The sequence below is a fragment of the Vipera berus genome (assembly GCF_964194415.1).
Source record: "Vipera berus genome assembly, chromosome: 1".
Lineage (NCBI taxonomy): Eukaryota > Metazoa > Chordata > Lepidosauria > Squamata > Viperidae > Vipera > Vipera berus.
In genome coordinates, this window is record NC_138202.1 from 44,319,654 (window position 1) to 44,337,011 (window position 17,358).

At 36.9% G+C, this 17,358-nt stretch overlaps 1 protein-coding gene across 2 annotated transcripts in view; it reads left to right on the forward strand.

Moving 5' to 3' along the window:
* Positions 1 to 242: 242 nt before the first annotated feature.
* Positions 243 to 17,358, forward strand: part of EML5 (EMAP like 5) — a gene marked incomplete at its 5' end in the record, with an annotated part of 87,365 nt that continues 70,249 nt past the window's right edge. For both annotated transcript variants that reach the window (XM_081312779.1, XM_081312780.1), the window contains 5 exons: positions 243 to 439; positions 5,494 to 5,653; positions 8,446 to 8,544; positions 8,975 to 9,043; positions 15,892 to 16,077. In XM_081312779.1, coding sequence (XP_081168905.1) covers positions 243 to 439; positions 5,494 to 5,653; positions 8,446 to 8,544; positions 8,975 to 9,043; positions 15,892 to 16,077 — 711 coding nt within the window. The remainder of the gene's footprint in view (positions 440 to 5,493; positions 5,654 to 8,445; positions 8,545 to 8,974; positions 9,044 to 15,891; positions 16,078 to 17,358) is intronic.

Genomic DNA, 17,358 nt, shown 5'->3' on the forward strand with positions numbered 1-17,358 from the left:
GAAGCGCTGCCCGGAGGAGCGCAGCTCAGCGCGGTGCGCGGCGCTTTCTGTGAAGCGGGCGGATTGGCGGCGGCGGCGGCGGCGGCGGCTGCATGAGACGATTCCATGTTGGCGGCTCAGGATTAAGCGAAGGAGGAAGACCCCGGTCCGGGCGCAGAGAGCCGGCTGAATTCTTCCGCTCTCCCTCCGTTCCTCGGGGCTCCGGGTGGAAGGATCCGTTCTCCAGCGGGGAACGGAGAGGCATGGCTGACCGAAGCGCCCCGAAGTGCCACTTGAGGCTGGAGTGGGTTTATGGCTACAGAGGTCACCAGTGCCGCAACAACCTTTACTACACGGCCGCCAAAGAGATCGTTTATTTTGTGGCGGGGGTTGGAGTGGTCTATAGTCCCCGGGACCACCGGCAGAAATTTTACCTGGGCCACCAGGACGACATCATCAGGTAGGATGCCGCCTTCTTCTCCCCAGCCCTCCTCCCTGGTTGTCTTTCCAGCTTTCCTTGCAGCCGTCCTTGCAGGAATTATCACAGGAGAACCAGCGGGCGCCCTCCGTAGGGCACCGAGTCCCCGCTTGGTTTGGTTTCCTAGAAGCGTTGTCAGTTTGCTGGGATTCTTCCAAGCTCTCTTTCTCCTTCTTCTTTTATGAGACTTCTGCTTATCTGTTTTGTGCCAAACGTTAAGGTTTGGTTTCTGTTCATTGCAGTTCCTCTCTTTTCCCAAGATTGACTGAAATAATCTCAGGCAAAAACCTTCAGTTTAAATAATAATAATAATAATAATAATAATAATAATAATAATAATAATAATAATAATAATAATAATAATAATAATAATAATAATAATAATAATAATAATAATTAATAATGATGATGATGTTGGAAGGGACCTTGGAGGTCATCTAGTCCAACCCCCTGCTAAGGCAGGAAACCCTATACCATTTCAGACAAATGGCTGTCCAGTCTCTTCTTAAAAACTTCCAGTGTTGGAGCATTCACCACTTCTGGAGGCAGGTTGTTCCACTGGTTAATTGTTCTAACTGTCAGGAAGTTTCTCCTTAGTTCTAGGTTGCTTCTCTCCTTGACTAGTTTCCATCTGTTGCTTCTTGTCCTGCTTTCAGGTGCTTTGGAGAATAGCTTGGCTCCCTCTTCTTTGTGGCGGCCCCTGAGTTTATAACGAAACGTTTAGCAAATGTGACCTCTTTTTCTTGGAGAATGAGGTAGAGGTTTGAATCCATTTTATTTTTGGCTAATGTATAGAAGCGGAATTCACATACTGAATACTGTAGCTCTGATTTTGATTCGTACTCCACCCCTTTTTAGCCTTTTCCCATAGTCGAGTTGAACTGCTGTCCGTCCGTCTTTGATTAAGAGACAACTATAGTATCCTTAGGGACGCGGTGGCTCAGTGGGTTAGGACGCTGAGCTTGTCGATCAGAAGGTCGGCAGTTTGGCAGGTCGAATCCCGAGTGCCGCGTAACAGAGTGAGCGCCTGTTACTTGTCCCAGCTTCTGCCAACCTAGCAGTTCAAAAGCACGTAAAACTGCCAGTAGAAAAATAGGGACCACTATGGTGGGAAGGTAACAGCGTTCCGTGCGCCTTTGGCGTCTAGTCATGCCAGCCATATGACCACGGAGATGTCCTCGGACAAGCGCTGGCTCTTCGGCTTTGAAACGGAGATGAACACCGGCCCCTAGAGTCGAAAATGACTAGCACGCATGTGCGGGGGAACCTTTACCTTTTTATAGTATCCTTACATGAACTACACAGTCTTCTTTGCCAATTGCTAGCCTGCTTCTATTGCCACTGTTCCCTGTCAGTAACAATAATCAACTTTCCTCTAAGGCACAGGGTCATAAGCCTAATAGATTTTACACACCATGAATCTGGCCTCAGTTGGTATAGGAATAAGAACTACTTTGATATGGGTATGGACCTAAAGCCATCTAACTTGACTTGGGATAAGATGAGGGTTATGTCATGTGGACATGGCACAAAAAAAGTTAATAGGGTGTATTGTCAATGAAAATTCTCAGTCATACAGGTAGAGTTGTACAAAAGTGGAGTCATGGCAATTGGACTTCTTTTATTGTTGGTTTGAAGTGTTTCACTGCTTATCCAAGTAGTATTGGAAGACTGAAGAAGCTACTTGGATAAGCAATGAAACATTTCAATCCCAAAAAAGAGGAGAAATCCAATTGCCATGATTCAACTTCTAGACATCAGAGAGTATTGTCTTGCAGCTAGGAAGAAAATTGAAAGGTCTTCAATTTCTCTCTTTAAAAAAACATCACCTGTCATCAGTGATCTTTATGTATGCTTGTTAAGATCAATTGAGGGTGCACGTCTAATATTCCAACGTGTTGTTTTTCAATATGGTTAAAGGCAGCTGGAAAGATATTCTTATAGTGCTGCTTCTTTTTCTTTCACTGCCGTATGAAATTGTCTACAGTTGAGCAGTTTGAGCAGTGCACGTTTTAAATCATTGTAATCTTTACGAGTAGCTAACTTGGAACAAGTGCATTTTTCCATTACTACCAAGTATGCTTTTTTAGTTAAAACAATATCTATTGTTTCATTTAATATCTATCTATTATTCTCTTTCGTTGATTAATAAACAAATTTGACACATTTACACCAGAGAAAACTATTTTTTCTCTATCCTGGGCAATGGATTTTCATGATTCCTCCCATTAATTCAAATCTGTAAACTTGCAGAAGTTTACTGTTGATGTGTTATATAACCATGACCCATTTTTTCAAGCTTTTCAATATTGTCTTGGGCTAGTTGTGCTGTATTATATGAATAAATAGAATCACACTTTTATATAACTAATGTTGGCAATCGTAGTATAACATTGGCAAAATCTTAGAAAACAATATTAAAAACATTGCTTTGGAATTGGTTTTCACTTAGGTTTTAATAATTGTGTATTGCATTTGAATATATATATATATACAACTTCCCAAGTAGAAATCAAACAATACTACGGTAAACTGAATTCTGAATTTCTGATGGTCTTACATTTTCCCTTAAACATTAATCTTCCAAGCTCAAAATAAATGTTTTTAAATCTTTCATTAACTTTCTAAGAACTATCAGTAAAAATAGAGAATATTTTAAGGGTGTTAATTTTGAGATATGATTTCAAATATTTTTTTATTGTATCACTCATATTTTAGTTCATAATTACATATAAATAAAACTATATTTTCACTAGAGTATACCATTAATTGAAGCATCAGTGTCAAATAAATATTATAGCTGTATTTTCAATAAAAAGTTGTTCTTTATAGTATATTGTATACTATACAATTATTGCTATTAGCATAATTGTACTATTGTTTTCTATACTAAGTGCATGTCATGAGGAATTAGTTTCTTATGTGTTCCAACATTAATATGCATTAACTTGAATTTCTACCCTGTTTCTTAAATGCAATATTGCTACCATGTGCAGAAATTAGTAAGTGAGATTGTGGGTCTGTGTGATTTTCTCTAGAGTAAGAAAAGAATCCAGCAGCTAGGAAATGTCAAATTTATTTTAAAATAAACACACCATTATAACTCATAAAACTACAAAGATAAATTTGATAAAGCAATCTATCTAGGGAAACCTCATGAGTCAGTGAAGGACTCAGTAGGATGTTCAGTGGTGGGATCTGAGCCTTTTCGTAAGAAAACTGAACAAAGCATTCTGTTCAGCAGTTGAGATTTCAGTCTTGTTGCAGCTGTATGGCCATGGCAGTCACCAATCTTACTGCAGAAACAGAAGCAAATTCCATGAACAGCAGGGGAGCTGTCCAGCACAAAGGGATACCATCCAATATAGAAGGAAAACAAGCCAAGATTCTTGTCAAAATGGGAGCTGTCCAGCTTTCGTTTTAGATATTGGGTGGAGAGGTATGTGAGAAGAAGTACAACAGTTTTAACATATTGCTGGATTCGGAGAGTTCCATGGCAAAGGGTTCCTCAGCAAACAGCAGCAGAGCATGTATAGCTATCCAAAACTCTTAAATATGTAGAGAAGCTTAAAGAAGGCAGTTTATATTCAGTAAGAAAGGATGTTTAGAATGAAAATCTAAGAAATATCTCAGATCAGTAATATATCAATATTATAGTAGAAAAATTCTGAACACAGAAAGCAGTAGACCACTAAATTATTTTGTATTATTACAGTATCAGCTTACCTCTACATTACCCTAATATCACTATATTACATTGCTATACATTATTTTTGTGTACTTAGAAAATGTAACTTCTCAGATGTTAGATTTGAAAAAAACCAAAGATTAATATCTTTAGCCACTATACTTTGTTTTTACAGTATTAAGGACATTAAAAGAGTAATGATGTATGGATTTATAGTCATTTAAATCTGGAATGTGGTTGAAAGATGCTAGTTTCTAGTAGAAACATGTCCTGTAATATCTAGCTCTCTTGAAATCTTTGTTAGTAGCATGTGAAAATGAATTAAAGAATATATGAACTTTTGAGATAACTAGCTTAAAATGTAATTGTGTAGCATCTAGAGTCCCCTTTACTATGTGAGAGCAGGTTATGGCTTGCCTGGTTTGGATATAGTGGGGAAGCCTTTGAGTAGCTTCCTTTCTCTAAAGAAAGAAATCATTTTTTTAAAGAAGACTGTTCCTCTCTGTATCAGGCAAGTGGATTATTTCCAGCTTTCTTCAGGATGGTCTTCAAGGGCAGTCCCATATTATTGTGGAATGGGAACTAGGAAGGCCATGCCACATTTTGCATTTAAGACTGTTCAGTAAACTTTGAAAGTATAAAGTCCATTCTAGGAAACAGAGAATTCTTGAGAACGTTCTTCTTTTGCCAGGAGTCAGCAGTGACATTTCAGCCTTTTAGCATCTATCGTGATTATTTGGATGGGTCTTCTAGATATCTGGTAGATTTGCAACCATATTGTTATGGTTGTTATGTTACTATGAACTGAACATATATAATTGGTTCTCACACATAAATACTATGTAGTACTTTAGAGTGAAAAAACATATTTAGAACACTTATGCCATCAATCAAATGTGCCTATTCCCATGGTGAATGAGTGAAATCTTTAGCTCTGAAAGTAAATAATAAAATTGTAAATCCACATTTGTTTCTATATACTGTGTCTCTGGATGATGAAGAAGTGTGAATAAATCCTTGCATTCATAAGTGACTTGTTTGTTATCCTTGGATTATATGGATTATGAAAGATATTGGCAGGATGTAGTTTACAAGTAATGGTTTTCTTTTTTCCATGCTTCTGTTCTTTGCCAATTTACCATTTGAAAAGTATTCATAAAAGCAATTCCTTTGAGGTGCTGCAGTTCTGTTCAACTAGAAAGTTGCTTGCAGAAAAGTTCATAGAGCTTGTTATGCTGAAGTTCAGAATAATAATTTCAGGTACGTTTAAGACACACAGTGAAATTCAGACTACAGATGACCTGTTTCAAAAGTTATTAACTTTTGTTTATTCTTCTTTTATTCCAAGCCTTGCTTTACATCCTGATCGAGTATTAGTAGCAACAGGTCAAGTTGGGAAAGAACCATATATCTGTGTTTGGGACACCTACACTGTACAGACTGTATCAGTAATGAAAGATGTTCATACACATGGTATAGCTTGCTTGGCATTTGATGTAGAGGGTCAGGTATGTATATTTATTAAATATTCTGTTTAATTTCTGCATAATTTGCTGCACATTCTACTGTATAGACTAACTTCGGATGATACATTACGATATTTAGTTTTTAAAATAAATATATAGAAGCATTCGTAAACATGCAAAGAAAATTAAGGCTTATGTACATAATTAAAAATGGTCTATCATTCTAATAATTAAATTGCATTATATAGCAATAGCAATACCACTTAGACTTATATACCGCTTCACAGTGCTTTGCAGCCCTCTCTAAGTGGTTTACAGAGTCAGCATATTGCCCTCTGGGTCCTCATTTTACCAACCTCAGAAGGATAGAAGGCTGAGTCAACCTTGAGCCAGTGAGACTTGAACTGCCAAACTGCTAGCAGTTGAAAGTCAGTAGAAGTAGCTTGCAGTTCTAACCACTGCGTCACTACAGCTCAGTAATATAGCACAATACTGTCTAAATTCAGCTAAAAAGAGTCCCTGCGGATTTTACTTGGCTAATCATTGCCAGCTATAGGGGGTGGTGCTCATCTCCATTTCAAGGCTATTGAGCCAGAGCTGTCCATTTCTATGGTCATGTGTCCAGCATGACATCATGAAGCACTGTTATCTTCCCACTGGAGTGGTGATTATTTATCTACTTGCATTTGCATGCTTTCAAACTGCTAGGTTGGCAGAAGCTAGGGCGAGGATGGGTGCTCACATTGTCACGTGATGCTCAGGTCTTGATCTTTGGTTGCTGGTTTTCCAGCTGACAAGCCCAGCGTCTTAATTGCTGAGCCACCATACCACCCAGCTTAGCTTTTGTATAAGAGTGAAATTCTGAATTTCACAATCAGCTTCATAATTCTGTAGAAAAACTAAGCTCCTAAAGTTATCCTGAGGCTTTAGAAGAAAGACAGTTAAAGGTAGTCCTCAGTGTCAAGAGGTCCCTAATATGATTGTAAACCCAGAAGAGAAACTTATTTTGAAAGTATATCTATCATTGATCACTAGTAGCAATCATTCAAAGTCTTCCACCTTTTTTCAGTCCAACACAAATTGAATGATACCAACATGAATAAAATTAGGGAAGGAAGTCTGACAAATTTTAAAACTATGGAAGCAGTAGTTTTTGTTCTAGGTATCTATACTGATTAATTTTGCTATTTAATATAAAAAGTTAGCATTTTTATTTCGTGGTGAAATTATACAACTGTTATATAGATTATCTTTCCTTGTAGGATTCAGTTTGGCACAGTCAATTACAAATAGGCTGAAAGGAGAAATGTGCAAGAATCTAAAATATTACTTAACTTCTGAGGGTTGATTACAAGCTGGGAGTTCAAAAGGCAAGGTGGTGATTGTGCCCGCATTATCAAATTTCCTCTTTTTTAAAAATTTATGTCACGCCTTTTTAATCCCCACCCCACCCCCATGACTTTGCTTCCAGTGAAGGGCATTTGTTTCTGTTTTGCTTATTTTGACAGCAGCATTTATGAAAATGACATACAAAGATCCCCTTTGTGAATACATATCTGAACGTTCATTAAGACAGTAATAGTGTTAATCCAGTAGAAATATAAAGTCTTCAACTTTATGAGTAGAATGTGGATGATTCACTTCTTCCTTCTCTCATAGTTGTTTGTTTATTTTGAAGATGGTAATTTGCTTCAAATTACATACATCATAGACATGTAATTATAGTTAATTATATCTCCAAATAATTTCATTTCATAATTAAATTTATTGGGAGGCATAATTAATAAAAATATTTAAGAGTCTCCCATGACATACTAAATTGGTAGCAAAGTCATACAATTTAATAGAATATATAATGAAGATGAATGAACAGCACAGAAGCAAAAGTTGAAGATTCTGCATTTTCCAAGTTGGCATACTATATTGCAACCCTTTATTTCCCCCAAAATAATCTAACACAACTCTTTTAATATTTTTCTTTCTAAAGAAGAAATAAAGGGCACTGAATTCTAGAAAAATCCTACATCAGTATCCCTCTCATTGAACTTTGTGGTAGCAGATTTGGGGTTTAAACCATTCAAACTGGAAGGCTCAATACAAAACTGCAGCTTTCTCAACCTGGCATATTTTTTATATGTGATAGAGTTTTAAGGCAAAATATGTCAAATTTTGCAGATTAATTTTCTTCCTGGAAATCTCTCTCTCTCTCTCCCTCCCTCTCCTCTCTCTCTCTCTCTCTCTCTCTCTCTCTCTCTCTCTCTCTCTCTCTCTCTCTCTCTCTCTCTCTCTCTCTCTCTATTTTATAAGATTGAAATCAGATTGGATTTCAGAAGAATGATTTGGGTACCTGCTGAATGGTACCTCTTGAATCTATTTTAAATCAACTAGATGTGGGTCAGTATTTAGTCAAAAATCCAAAGCATACATCTAGTTGAAAACTTTGTAAAATGATGTTTTCCTAAACTGCAGAAGAGAGAATCTGATTTATCACTAACCATTATTAGTAAGTTTTTCCTTATAACTGCATTGAACCTTATAATAGAACTTCCTTTCCCCCTCTTTGTAAGGTGCTGAATATAATTCATCAATCTCCCCATTAAAAACATGAGAAATGATTTCTGAAGGGGACAGAAGCAATATAACACTACTGAAGCTTCTCCATGTAGTTCTTTGGATTTTACCCTGTCTTTACAGAACTCTGTGATACATTATTTTCTTTTTAAAATACTGTATTCTTAATATTCTCCCCCCCCCAACTGAATCATTCAGAACGTATTATCATTTGAATATTAATGTTTTCTTTTATTCTCCTTTAATATTTTGGGAATTGTTAGCGTTTGCTTTCAGTTGGTTTGGATTCAAAAAATACAGTCTGTGTCTGGGATTGGAGAAAAGGAAAAATGTTGTCCATGGCTCCTGGTCACACTGATAGAGTAGGTATAAATTTATTTAATTTCTGTGTATATTGTAAAAACCTTTTTCTGTGTCTGGCAACCATTTCTAGAGCACCACAAATACGTGAAAATGCATAGTTTATACTTCTGATTCTATATAAGGCTTTTACACATATTTGCTTAAGAGGAAATTATGATGAATTAAATATAATTAGTATTATTTTTATGTATTATATTTCTTGCAAAGAGCTTTGATTGGCTTTCAGTTAAATTAACAAGCTTATCTGCTTGTATTATAAATCTACAATTATTTAAGGAGTTTAAGAAAACCTATTGGACAATATATCTCCAGGAAAATCTTATCTAATTATCCGATTAGGGGATGTGGATGTAGTTCTGTAAATATGTTTGCTTTTCTCTGTAATTAATGATTTTCAAAACCATCATTTTTCCTCTGTCCTCTGTTCAGATATTTGACATTTCTTGGGATTTGTACCAACCAAACAAACTTGTTAGCTGTGGTGTAAAACATATTAAGGTAAGAAAACATATTTCAGTTCTACTTCTATTTTATAACAACAGACCTTTTCTACCCTTGTGAATGTATTTTATTTTTAATTGTTTGGTATTTTGAGGTGTTCTGTAAGCCCTTACTCTTCTAGGAGTTGAGTGATTTTATTTAGAGCCATGGTGCAGTGGTTAGAATGCAGTATTGCAGGCTAATTCTGCTGACTGCCAGCAGTTCGATCTTCACTGGCTCATGGTTGACTCAGCCTTCTATCCTTCCAAGGTCAGTAAAATAATGACCCAAATTGTTGGGGGCAATATACTGATTCTGTAAACCACTTAGAGAGGACTGTAAAGTAGTATGAAGCAGTATATAAATCTTAATGCTATTGTTATTTATTTATACAATTTATAAACTGCCATTTATTTTTTCATTCATTTATAAAATTTATACACCACCAATCTTACCTCAAGGTAAGTCTGGATGGTTTTTAATCATGCAGTGATGCAGTAATAAGTTTAATTCCAGTTGGCCCTGTTGTCGAAATGTCCTTTCCCTGTCACTGGATACTCTATCTCCTTGGCTACAGTATTTGGCAGAAAATTATTTAAACCAAAATCGTATTAGTCAGCATAAGCAGTTCCACTCTTGTCAAAACAAAATAAATTTTAAAAGCTAAGTTATTTGCAACTGTCCTTTAATTGAGTTACACAACTGCCACAAGTCGGAATCAACTCAACTAACTGGATTGTCCTAGAACAAGCTGTTGGTAGTTTCGCATTTCTAGAAGTGAGAGGGGCACGGAGGTAATGCTTTCTTGTGGCAATTCCTGCAGTTTGGAACAGCCTTCCAGCCAAGACCAGAAAGGTTCTCTCTGTGTGTTCATTTCAGGAAATGCTGAAGATGGAGCTGTTCCAAAGAGCTTTTATGAACTGAGCAGCTGTCATCAGGGTTTTTTGTATTGTTGTTGGTCTTTGGTTTTCATTGAATGATCATTATTAATTTATGGGTACACTATTAATATTTATTCTGGATGTTTTTTGTTATGAACATTTTGGGTTAACGAGCTGGAGTGCTACTAGATTACAGTGATTACTGATTGAATATATAAATACATAACTATAAGATTATATAGAAAATGCTTCAACACAGTGCTTGAATAGAGCAGAAATCACAACAGAATCAAAGCTTTTCTGAATGAAGTCATGTTTGCTGTCCATCCAAAATCAGGCAATGATTGTTTCTAAGGAGCCCAGGTGGTGCAGTGGTTAGAATGCAGTACTGCAAGCAAACTCTGGCCACAACCTGGAGTTCGGTCCTGGCGGGGCTCAAGGTTAATTCAGCCTTCCATCCTTCTGAGGTCGGTAAAATGAGGATGCATTATGCCGACTCTATAAACCTTCCAGAGAGTGCTGTAAAGCTCTATGGGACAGTATATAAGTCTAATTGCTATTGCTAATATTAATGCTCCCTATGAAGCCATTTCAAATTTTGGATACCACAACTTGTAAAAAAAAACCAGAATTATCCTGTATAATCAACTGTGTGACAAAAGAAAAGAGATCGCCTGCCACTCAGCATGCCATCTGGAGAGAGGGAACCAAGGAATAATTCTTGTAAGAAAAGAAAGAATATCTAACAAGGAAATTATAAGTGCTTGAACTTTCAGACAAGGTTTGAATTCTTTAGGAAAGGATTCAGTTACCAGACAGAAAGAGTTAATAAAATCTATTATTGCTATTATCAAATCTGTATCTAGAAATATCTAGAAATATTTCCAAACTGTAAATACATTATACTCCATTCAGAGTAAGGTGAATGCTTGATTCAAGAGTATCACAGCATATAATATATAAAATAATAGTAATTTATTAACTTGAGCTTTATTTCAAATTGCTGCTACATATTTGTTTATAGTCTATCAACTTAAAAAAATGGGCCCAGTCATGTGGGTGCCTTGACTTACAGCCATCATGACTCATCAATGGAATTTTGGGGTTCCATTACAATTGTAAGTGGAGGACTATGTGTATTGCATAAATATTTTGCAGGTTTCATTTGTACTATGAAAGCTAATAAAATGCTGCAAAGGCAGGAATTTAATCAAGAAGAAGAAGCAATGAATTTTTATCTGGTGGCCTGAAATTTTTTTTCAAATGCTTCACCTTACTAGAAATGTAAGGGCTATGTTTATAGATATTGGAATATTTCAGATATGGACAAAAATTCTTTTCAGACTGTGTCATCAAACATAGCATGTTAGGTGAGCAAATTATCTAGAAACAGAAAATCAACAGTTCAGTTATATAATTTGTCTTGAAAACTGAGCACTAAAACTATAATTGAAGTTTGAAAGGATCATTGACTAGGTCTGAATTGTAGTCAGCCACAAATATTTTCCACTTAGCTAGTTATTTCCAACCATTAACTCTCTTTGGTTCTTGCTAATGGTGGGAATCAAGATACCAAGTAGTAATGTGTGGTTAATGTTGCAGGCTAGAGTTAATAAGAATGCAGTCTTAGCTATTCTTGAATACCAAAAACAAGCTGTGGTCCTTTCTGTTCCTGAAACAGACCAATGCATTGTTTGGTAAATCTCCTTGTGTATGGGAAGAAATGGAAGAATTTGTCATGTCAGATCTTAAACAGCTTTCAGAGAGAATATTAATTATATTTTTCTCCTTCTTGGAGATCTGCTACTCCATTTCCATGAAGATCATTAAAAAAAAGGACAGGCAGCTGACTGTCAGACAATACTTATACAGATTATTTTTCTACTTATTTTATATCTATTAATTTTCCTTTCTATAGGCAAAGGTGCAACCAGTAGCTTTTCAGCAGCCTCCACTGGAAGCTCTAGAGTCTGCTGTCCTTATTAATCTAATTATTATTGACACTATTATATAAAAATAGTATTTTATGTCTTACTTTAACTTATTTTAGAACATATTGCAGAATTTATTAAAATAATTTAAATAGGAATTTTTAAATAAATTTTTTAACTTTTTTACCTGTAATGAGTTTCTGAAAGTAGAATAAAAAACAGGACAATTTGGTGTGTCTCACAACACTGAGAAGGCTAAATACATGTTTTCTATCTGATTTTATTATTTAAATATGTGGATAGTAAACATATAATTTTGTTTAATTGTATACAATTAGTTTAGTTGCTATTGCTCTCTCATTTATATAATATAAAATACTATTTCTGTGTTAGAATTCTATCGAAGCCTATCCATTTTATAAAATGTATTAATTATAGGCAATACTTTTAGGTTTTATTTATTTTTATTTCAGGAAAAATATTCTCTTAATAAATTCTCAAGTCGGAGCATCCTTGCTTTCTGCTTTAATTCCCATTCAATCATTTATTTTGCTCTTAGGTATCATACCTCAACAAAGTTGATCAAGGTGCTGGTTAAGTTTTATTGGGAATGCATAGTACTGCAGATGGACAATCTGAGTCAAAAATCTTCCATTGAGTCTCAGGATTCCATCCTCCATTAATCTTTCATCATGGCCTGCATAATTTCACAGAATTAATTTCTGAGTTAATCCTTTCTTCTCTTGCAAAATGTATTATTTGTCAGTTCAACTTTGAATGCAAACCGTAGATTACAATGGGAGTGTTATTTCCAGGGTGTTTTTTCTCATAGAATGCTCAGAAGGGAGTTCCGGCACCTTTTTTGGATGGAAACTTGTAGGGTAGGCAAGGCGGGTTGTATGACATGTGTGAGTTCCGGCTTACAAAAAAAGCACTGGTTATTTCTAAATACTTACTTCCCTAGACTCCTTCCTGATTCTTAAAATGCCTGATCTTCTGTTGCTGTAAATTGATGCCTGCCTTCCTCAGATCCAAACAGTATCTCAAGTTATTTATTAAAAAAATGTGTCTGTATATTACAGACGGCAGCACCCAATCATAAGATTGAAATTGGCTGTTAAGGCCACTGTCGCACTGCAGAAATTAAAACCTTCCTGAGAGAGAGAGAGTTGTTTAGTCTTTGCTTGTGCACATCTCTACTTTTCTTGGCAGTATTTATGTTGCAAAATGCTCCTATATTAAGCATCAGGGCAAAGTTGTTTGGTGCAGGTAATTGGTGATATGGGAAAAGTGGGAGCATGTAGTTCAGATGCATTGGCTGCTAAAACCTGAGGACCTACAGAAATGCTAACAGCCAGCCAGCCAGCAGCTGGTGCAGTTAGTCCTCCATTTACAACCACAGTTGAGACGAAAATTTCTGTTGCTAAATGAGATAGTTGTTAAGTGAGTTTTGCTCCATAGTTATGACCTTTCTTGCCACAGTTAAATGAACCACTGCAGATGTTACGTTAATAACATGGATGTTAAATAAATCTGGCTTATCCATTGACTTTGTTTGTCAGAAAGTCGCAAATGACATGACACTGAAACCCTCATAAATATTAATTAGTTGCCAAGCATCCAATTTTTTTAAAAAAATATCATTTATTGTTTTATCATAGAAAATAAATTACAAAACAGTAAACAAAATGAAGCAAAACAAAAGCATACATTCAATACTAACAATAAATTTTTGATCACATGACCATAGGGATGATGCAATAGTCGCAAGTGTGAAAAATGATCATAAGTCACTTTTATCAGTGTTGTTGTAACTTCGAAGGGTCACTAAACAAATGGTTGTAAGTCGAGGACTATCTGTACTAAACTTTTCCCTTTCCAGATGAAGATCATGAGACAAGAAAGAGAGAAAAGAAAGGATTGTATGGAAACTCCTCAATACACCTAAGACTCAAGTCACCAAGCTAAACCAAAGAATATATCAAGACTACACATCTGCTCCTTCAAAGATTCAATTCCATCCACATAGATACCCTCAATTTCTGAATCCATAAGATGCCAATCCACATTACCTCTGAATTATCAGTTTATTGGCTTTCATGCAGCCTGTAACTGGTCATTGAATTTTGATGACAGAAAAAATAGACCAGGATGCATATTGACAGCCTCCAGTTTGAAACCCCTTGGGCTTTGATATATAGAGCAACACTATATCCTTTTCTGTCCTTGGATAAAATGTATGTCCAGAAAGCACCAGATTTAATTAATTATCTTCATTTTATCAAGTTTCCATTAGACTGATGTCCTTTTTTTAAAAAAATGAAGTATTTAAACCTTGCTTCTAATGTGGTTTGGAGATATTTAACATTTTCATTGGAAAACATTTTCTTCAGTTGTTCTGGCATTCTGTGACCCATTGGGCTTTTTGATTCGTTGTGGTTTTTGTGTATGCTTATAACTATTTCTACTCTGTCCTTTGGCTATTTTTGTATGAATCAGATATTTTCTAGCTGGTGTTAACTGTTCACATATTGCGTGGCAAGCTGTTGAGCAAGCAGGCTGTCAATCAAAGCAGCAGCAGCCTGCAAATACTGTAAATAAATCAAATACTCTAAATGAAAAAGCTAGTAACTCACATTTGAATAAAAAATCAGGCCAATATTCATATATGTAGTTCAAGGAGATGAGACATCAAGCAGCTTCAGAGTTAAAAAGAGACTGAGTCAAGGACTGGGTTATTAGTAAACTAGGTTAAGTAAAAAATGTAGCTCAAGCAGAAGTTCATGAAATATTATTTTCTGTATGGGCCATTTAGATTTGAGGGTTTATTAATTCAGAGTGGCTTGGAGCTTACTTGTGATCCAGTTGCTAGTTGTTAATGCTTAAAAAAACCCCTTACATGAAGAGCACCAGTCCTTTATTTGTCATGGACTATGAAAACTTCAAATTCCCAAATATGAACTGAACATAGGCTTATGTTGGCCAAGCCCCCTGTTTGTTTTTGAGAGAAGACATGCCTATAGTATGTAGAATTATTCAACCTTACCTCTTAAGGAACAAAGCAGCTCTGCAATTAGAGAATATGTAAAGCATCTATTAATGTTATTTATATTAATTTATTAAGATAGAAGAGGATGTGGTGGCCTAGTAGTTAAGACACTGGCTTTTTGACCAGAAAGTTGACAGTTTGAGACCCAAGTACCATGTGATGGCGTGAGCTCCCATTCTTGCCCCAGCTTTTCCAATCTAGCAGTTTGAAAGCATGTAAATGCAAGTAGGTAAATAGGTACCATTTCAATGGGAAGGTAACAGCATTCTGTATGCCCTCGGCATATAGTCATGCTGGCTACATGACCACAGAAGGGTGTTCAGAAAACACTGACTCCCTCAGTTATGAAATGGAGATGAGTACTGCCTCCTAGAGTCAGACACCACTTTTTAATATTAATTTTGCATTGCTTGTTCTTAAAGCCTAAATATTTTGTCTGTCAGGAGGATTTGTTCTGTATTGTTCACAGATATACGTGGTATGTTTCTTGTAAGATCAGTTTGGATTTCAGTAGATTCAATGATACCAGTAGAACTTCTAATCCCATTGATTTAAGTGGCTCATCCTGAAGTATGTGTAAGTCTGGATTTACTATGTAGACTTAAGAATAAAAAATAGTGAATTCAGCAGTATTCTCTCTCAGAGAAATAGGCATAACATTAGGTTCTGCATAGCCTTTTATGTGGTTGGAGGAAAACAAAATGTGAATGCTGTTTTACTAGAAATGTACAGTTATAATGATACAACTATATTTCTTGATTTCATCTCTCCTCAGCATACTTCCATATTCCATATTTCCTGTCTGTCTATATAGAACAAAAATGACATTGAAGTGCATTGGCATCATATTGTGAGCTTGTATTTACTTAAATATATGACAGTGAAAGAAAAAAGTCAAAATTTGGAGCTTTGCCTTGGCAGCCATCCACCTCAAACATTTGTGTTTTACTGGCTTAAAATACTCCATGAATAATGTTACTAAAGCAAATAACTTGTATATTACAGTTCTGGAGTCTGTGTGGAAATTCCTTGACACCAAAGCGTGGTGTATTTGGTAAGACTGGTGATCTCCAAACTATTTTGTGCCTCGCCTGTGCAAGAGATGAAATAACATATTCTGGTGCACTTAATGGAGATATTTATGTATGGAAAGGAATCAACCTTATACGGACCATACAAGGAGCACATGCCGTAAGTATAATTTTGATATGGCAATCTTTATTTTTTTATAAGTTTAAAAAACAGGCAGGACAAACACTGATTTGTAGAATATGTATTTTGAATACTTTAAAAAGATGTTTTATCCTGCCTTTATTGTTTTCATAACTAACTCATGGCAGTAAACATACCTAATACTCCTTCCTCCTATCTTCCCCATTATAAAACCCTGTGAGGTGAGTTGGGTTGAAAAAGAGTGACTGGCCCCAAAATCTCCCAACTGGCTTTCATACCTAAGGTGGGACTAGAACTCCGAGTTTCCTGGTCTAGCCTGGTACCTTAACCCAGAGGTCCCCAACCTTTTGGGCACCAGGGACCGGTTCCATGGAGAGAGGTTTTTCCGCGGACCGGAGGATGTGTGGTTTTGTGTGCTGCCTGCAACCCACGGATGGGGCTTTGTTTGTTTGTGCGGACCGGTCGCTATCATGCCGCGGCCGAGTACTGGACCACGGACCGGGTATTGGAGACCCCTGCCTTAACCACTAGACTAAACTGGCTTTTAAATTGTTAACAACCAGAGTTGCTTGGCAAGGGGGTGGCCATATATAAATAGACTTGAAGCATTTTATGATTTAGATTTTTTTAATAATTTAGAATTAAATAACAGTATTTTTGCTTCTGTTAACTGCTTATGTAAACTCTCTTGCACACATAGTTGTAATAAAGCTTGATGAATATTCATCTGCAAACTTAACATACAATACAGATCATATAGGAGCCATGGCCAGGGGGGCTTTTGCCCAGGTTCGCCTGGTGCACCAGTTGCGGCCCTATCTGGACCGAGATGCCCTACGCACAGTCACTCATGCGCTCGTGACCTCCCGGATAGACTACTGCAATGCTCTCTACATGGGGCTGCCCTTGAGGACCACACGGAGGCTTCAGCTGGTGCAGAATGCAGCCGCGCGAGTTGTGATGGGAGTCTCCCGATACTCCCCTGTAACACCTCTTCTCCGCGAGCTGCATTGGCTTCCAGTTGCCCTCTGTGTGAGATTCAAGGTGCTGGTGATGACCTATAAAGCCCTAAATGGCATGGGTCCGGATTATCTCAGGGAGCACCTGCTGCCAGCATCAACTTCCCATCATCCTGTGCGCTCCCACAGGGAGGGCCTCCTCAGGGTCCCGCCAGTCAGGGTCCCGCCGGCGGGCAATCCCCAGGGGGAGGGCATTCTCTGTGGGCGCGCCTGCCCTATGGAATCAATTGCCGGTGGAACTCCGTATCGCCCCTGACCTTCCTTCGTTTCGCCGGGACCT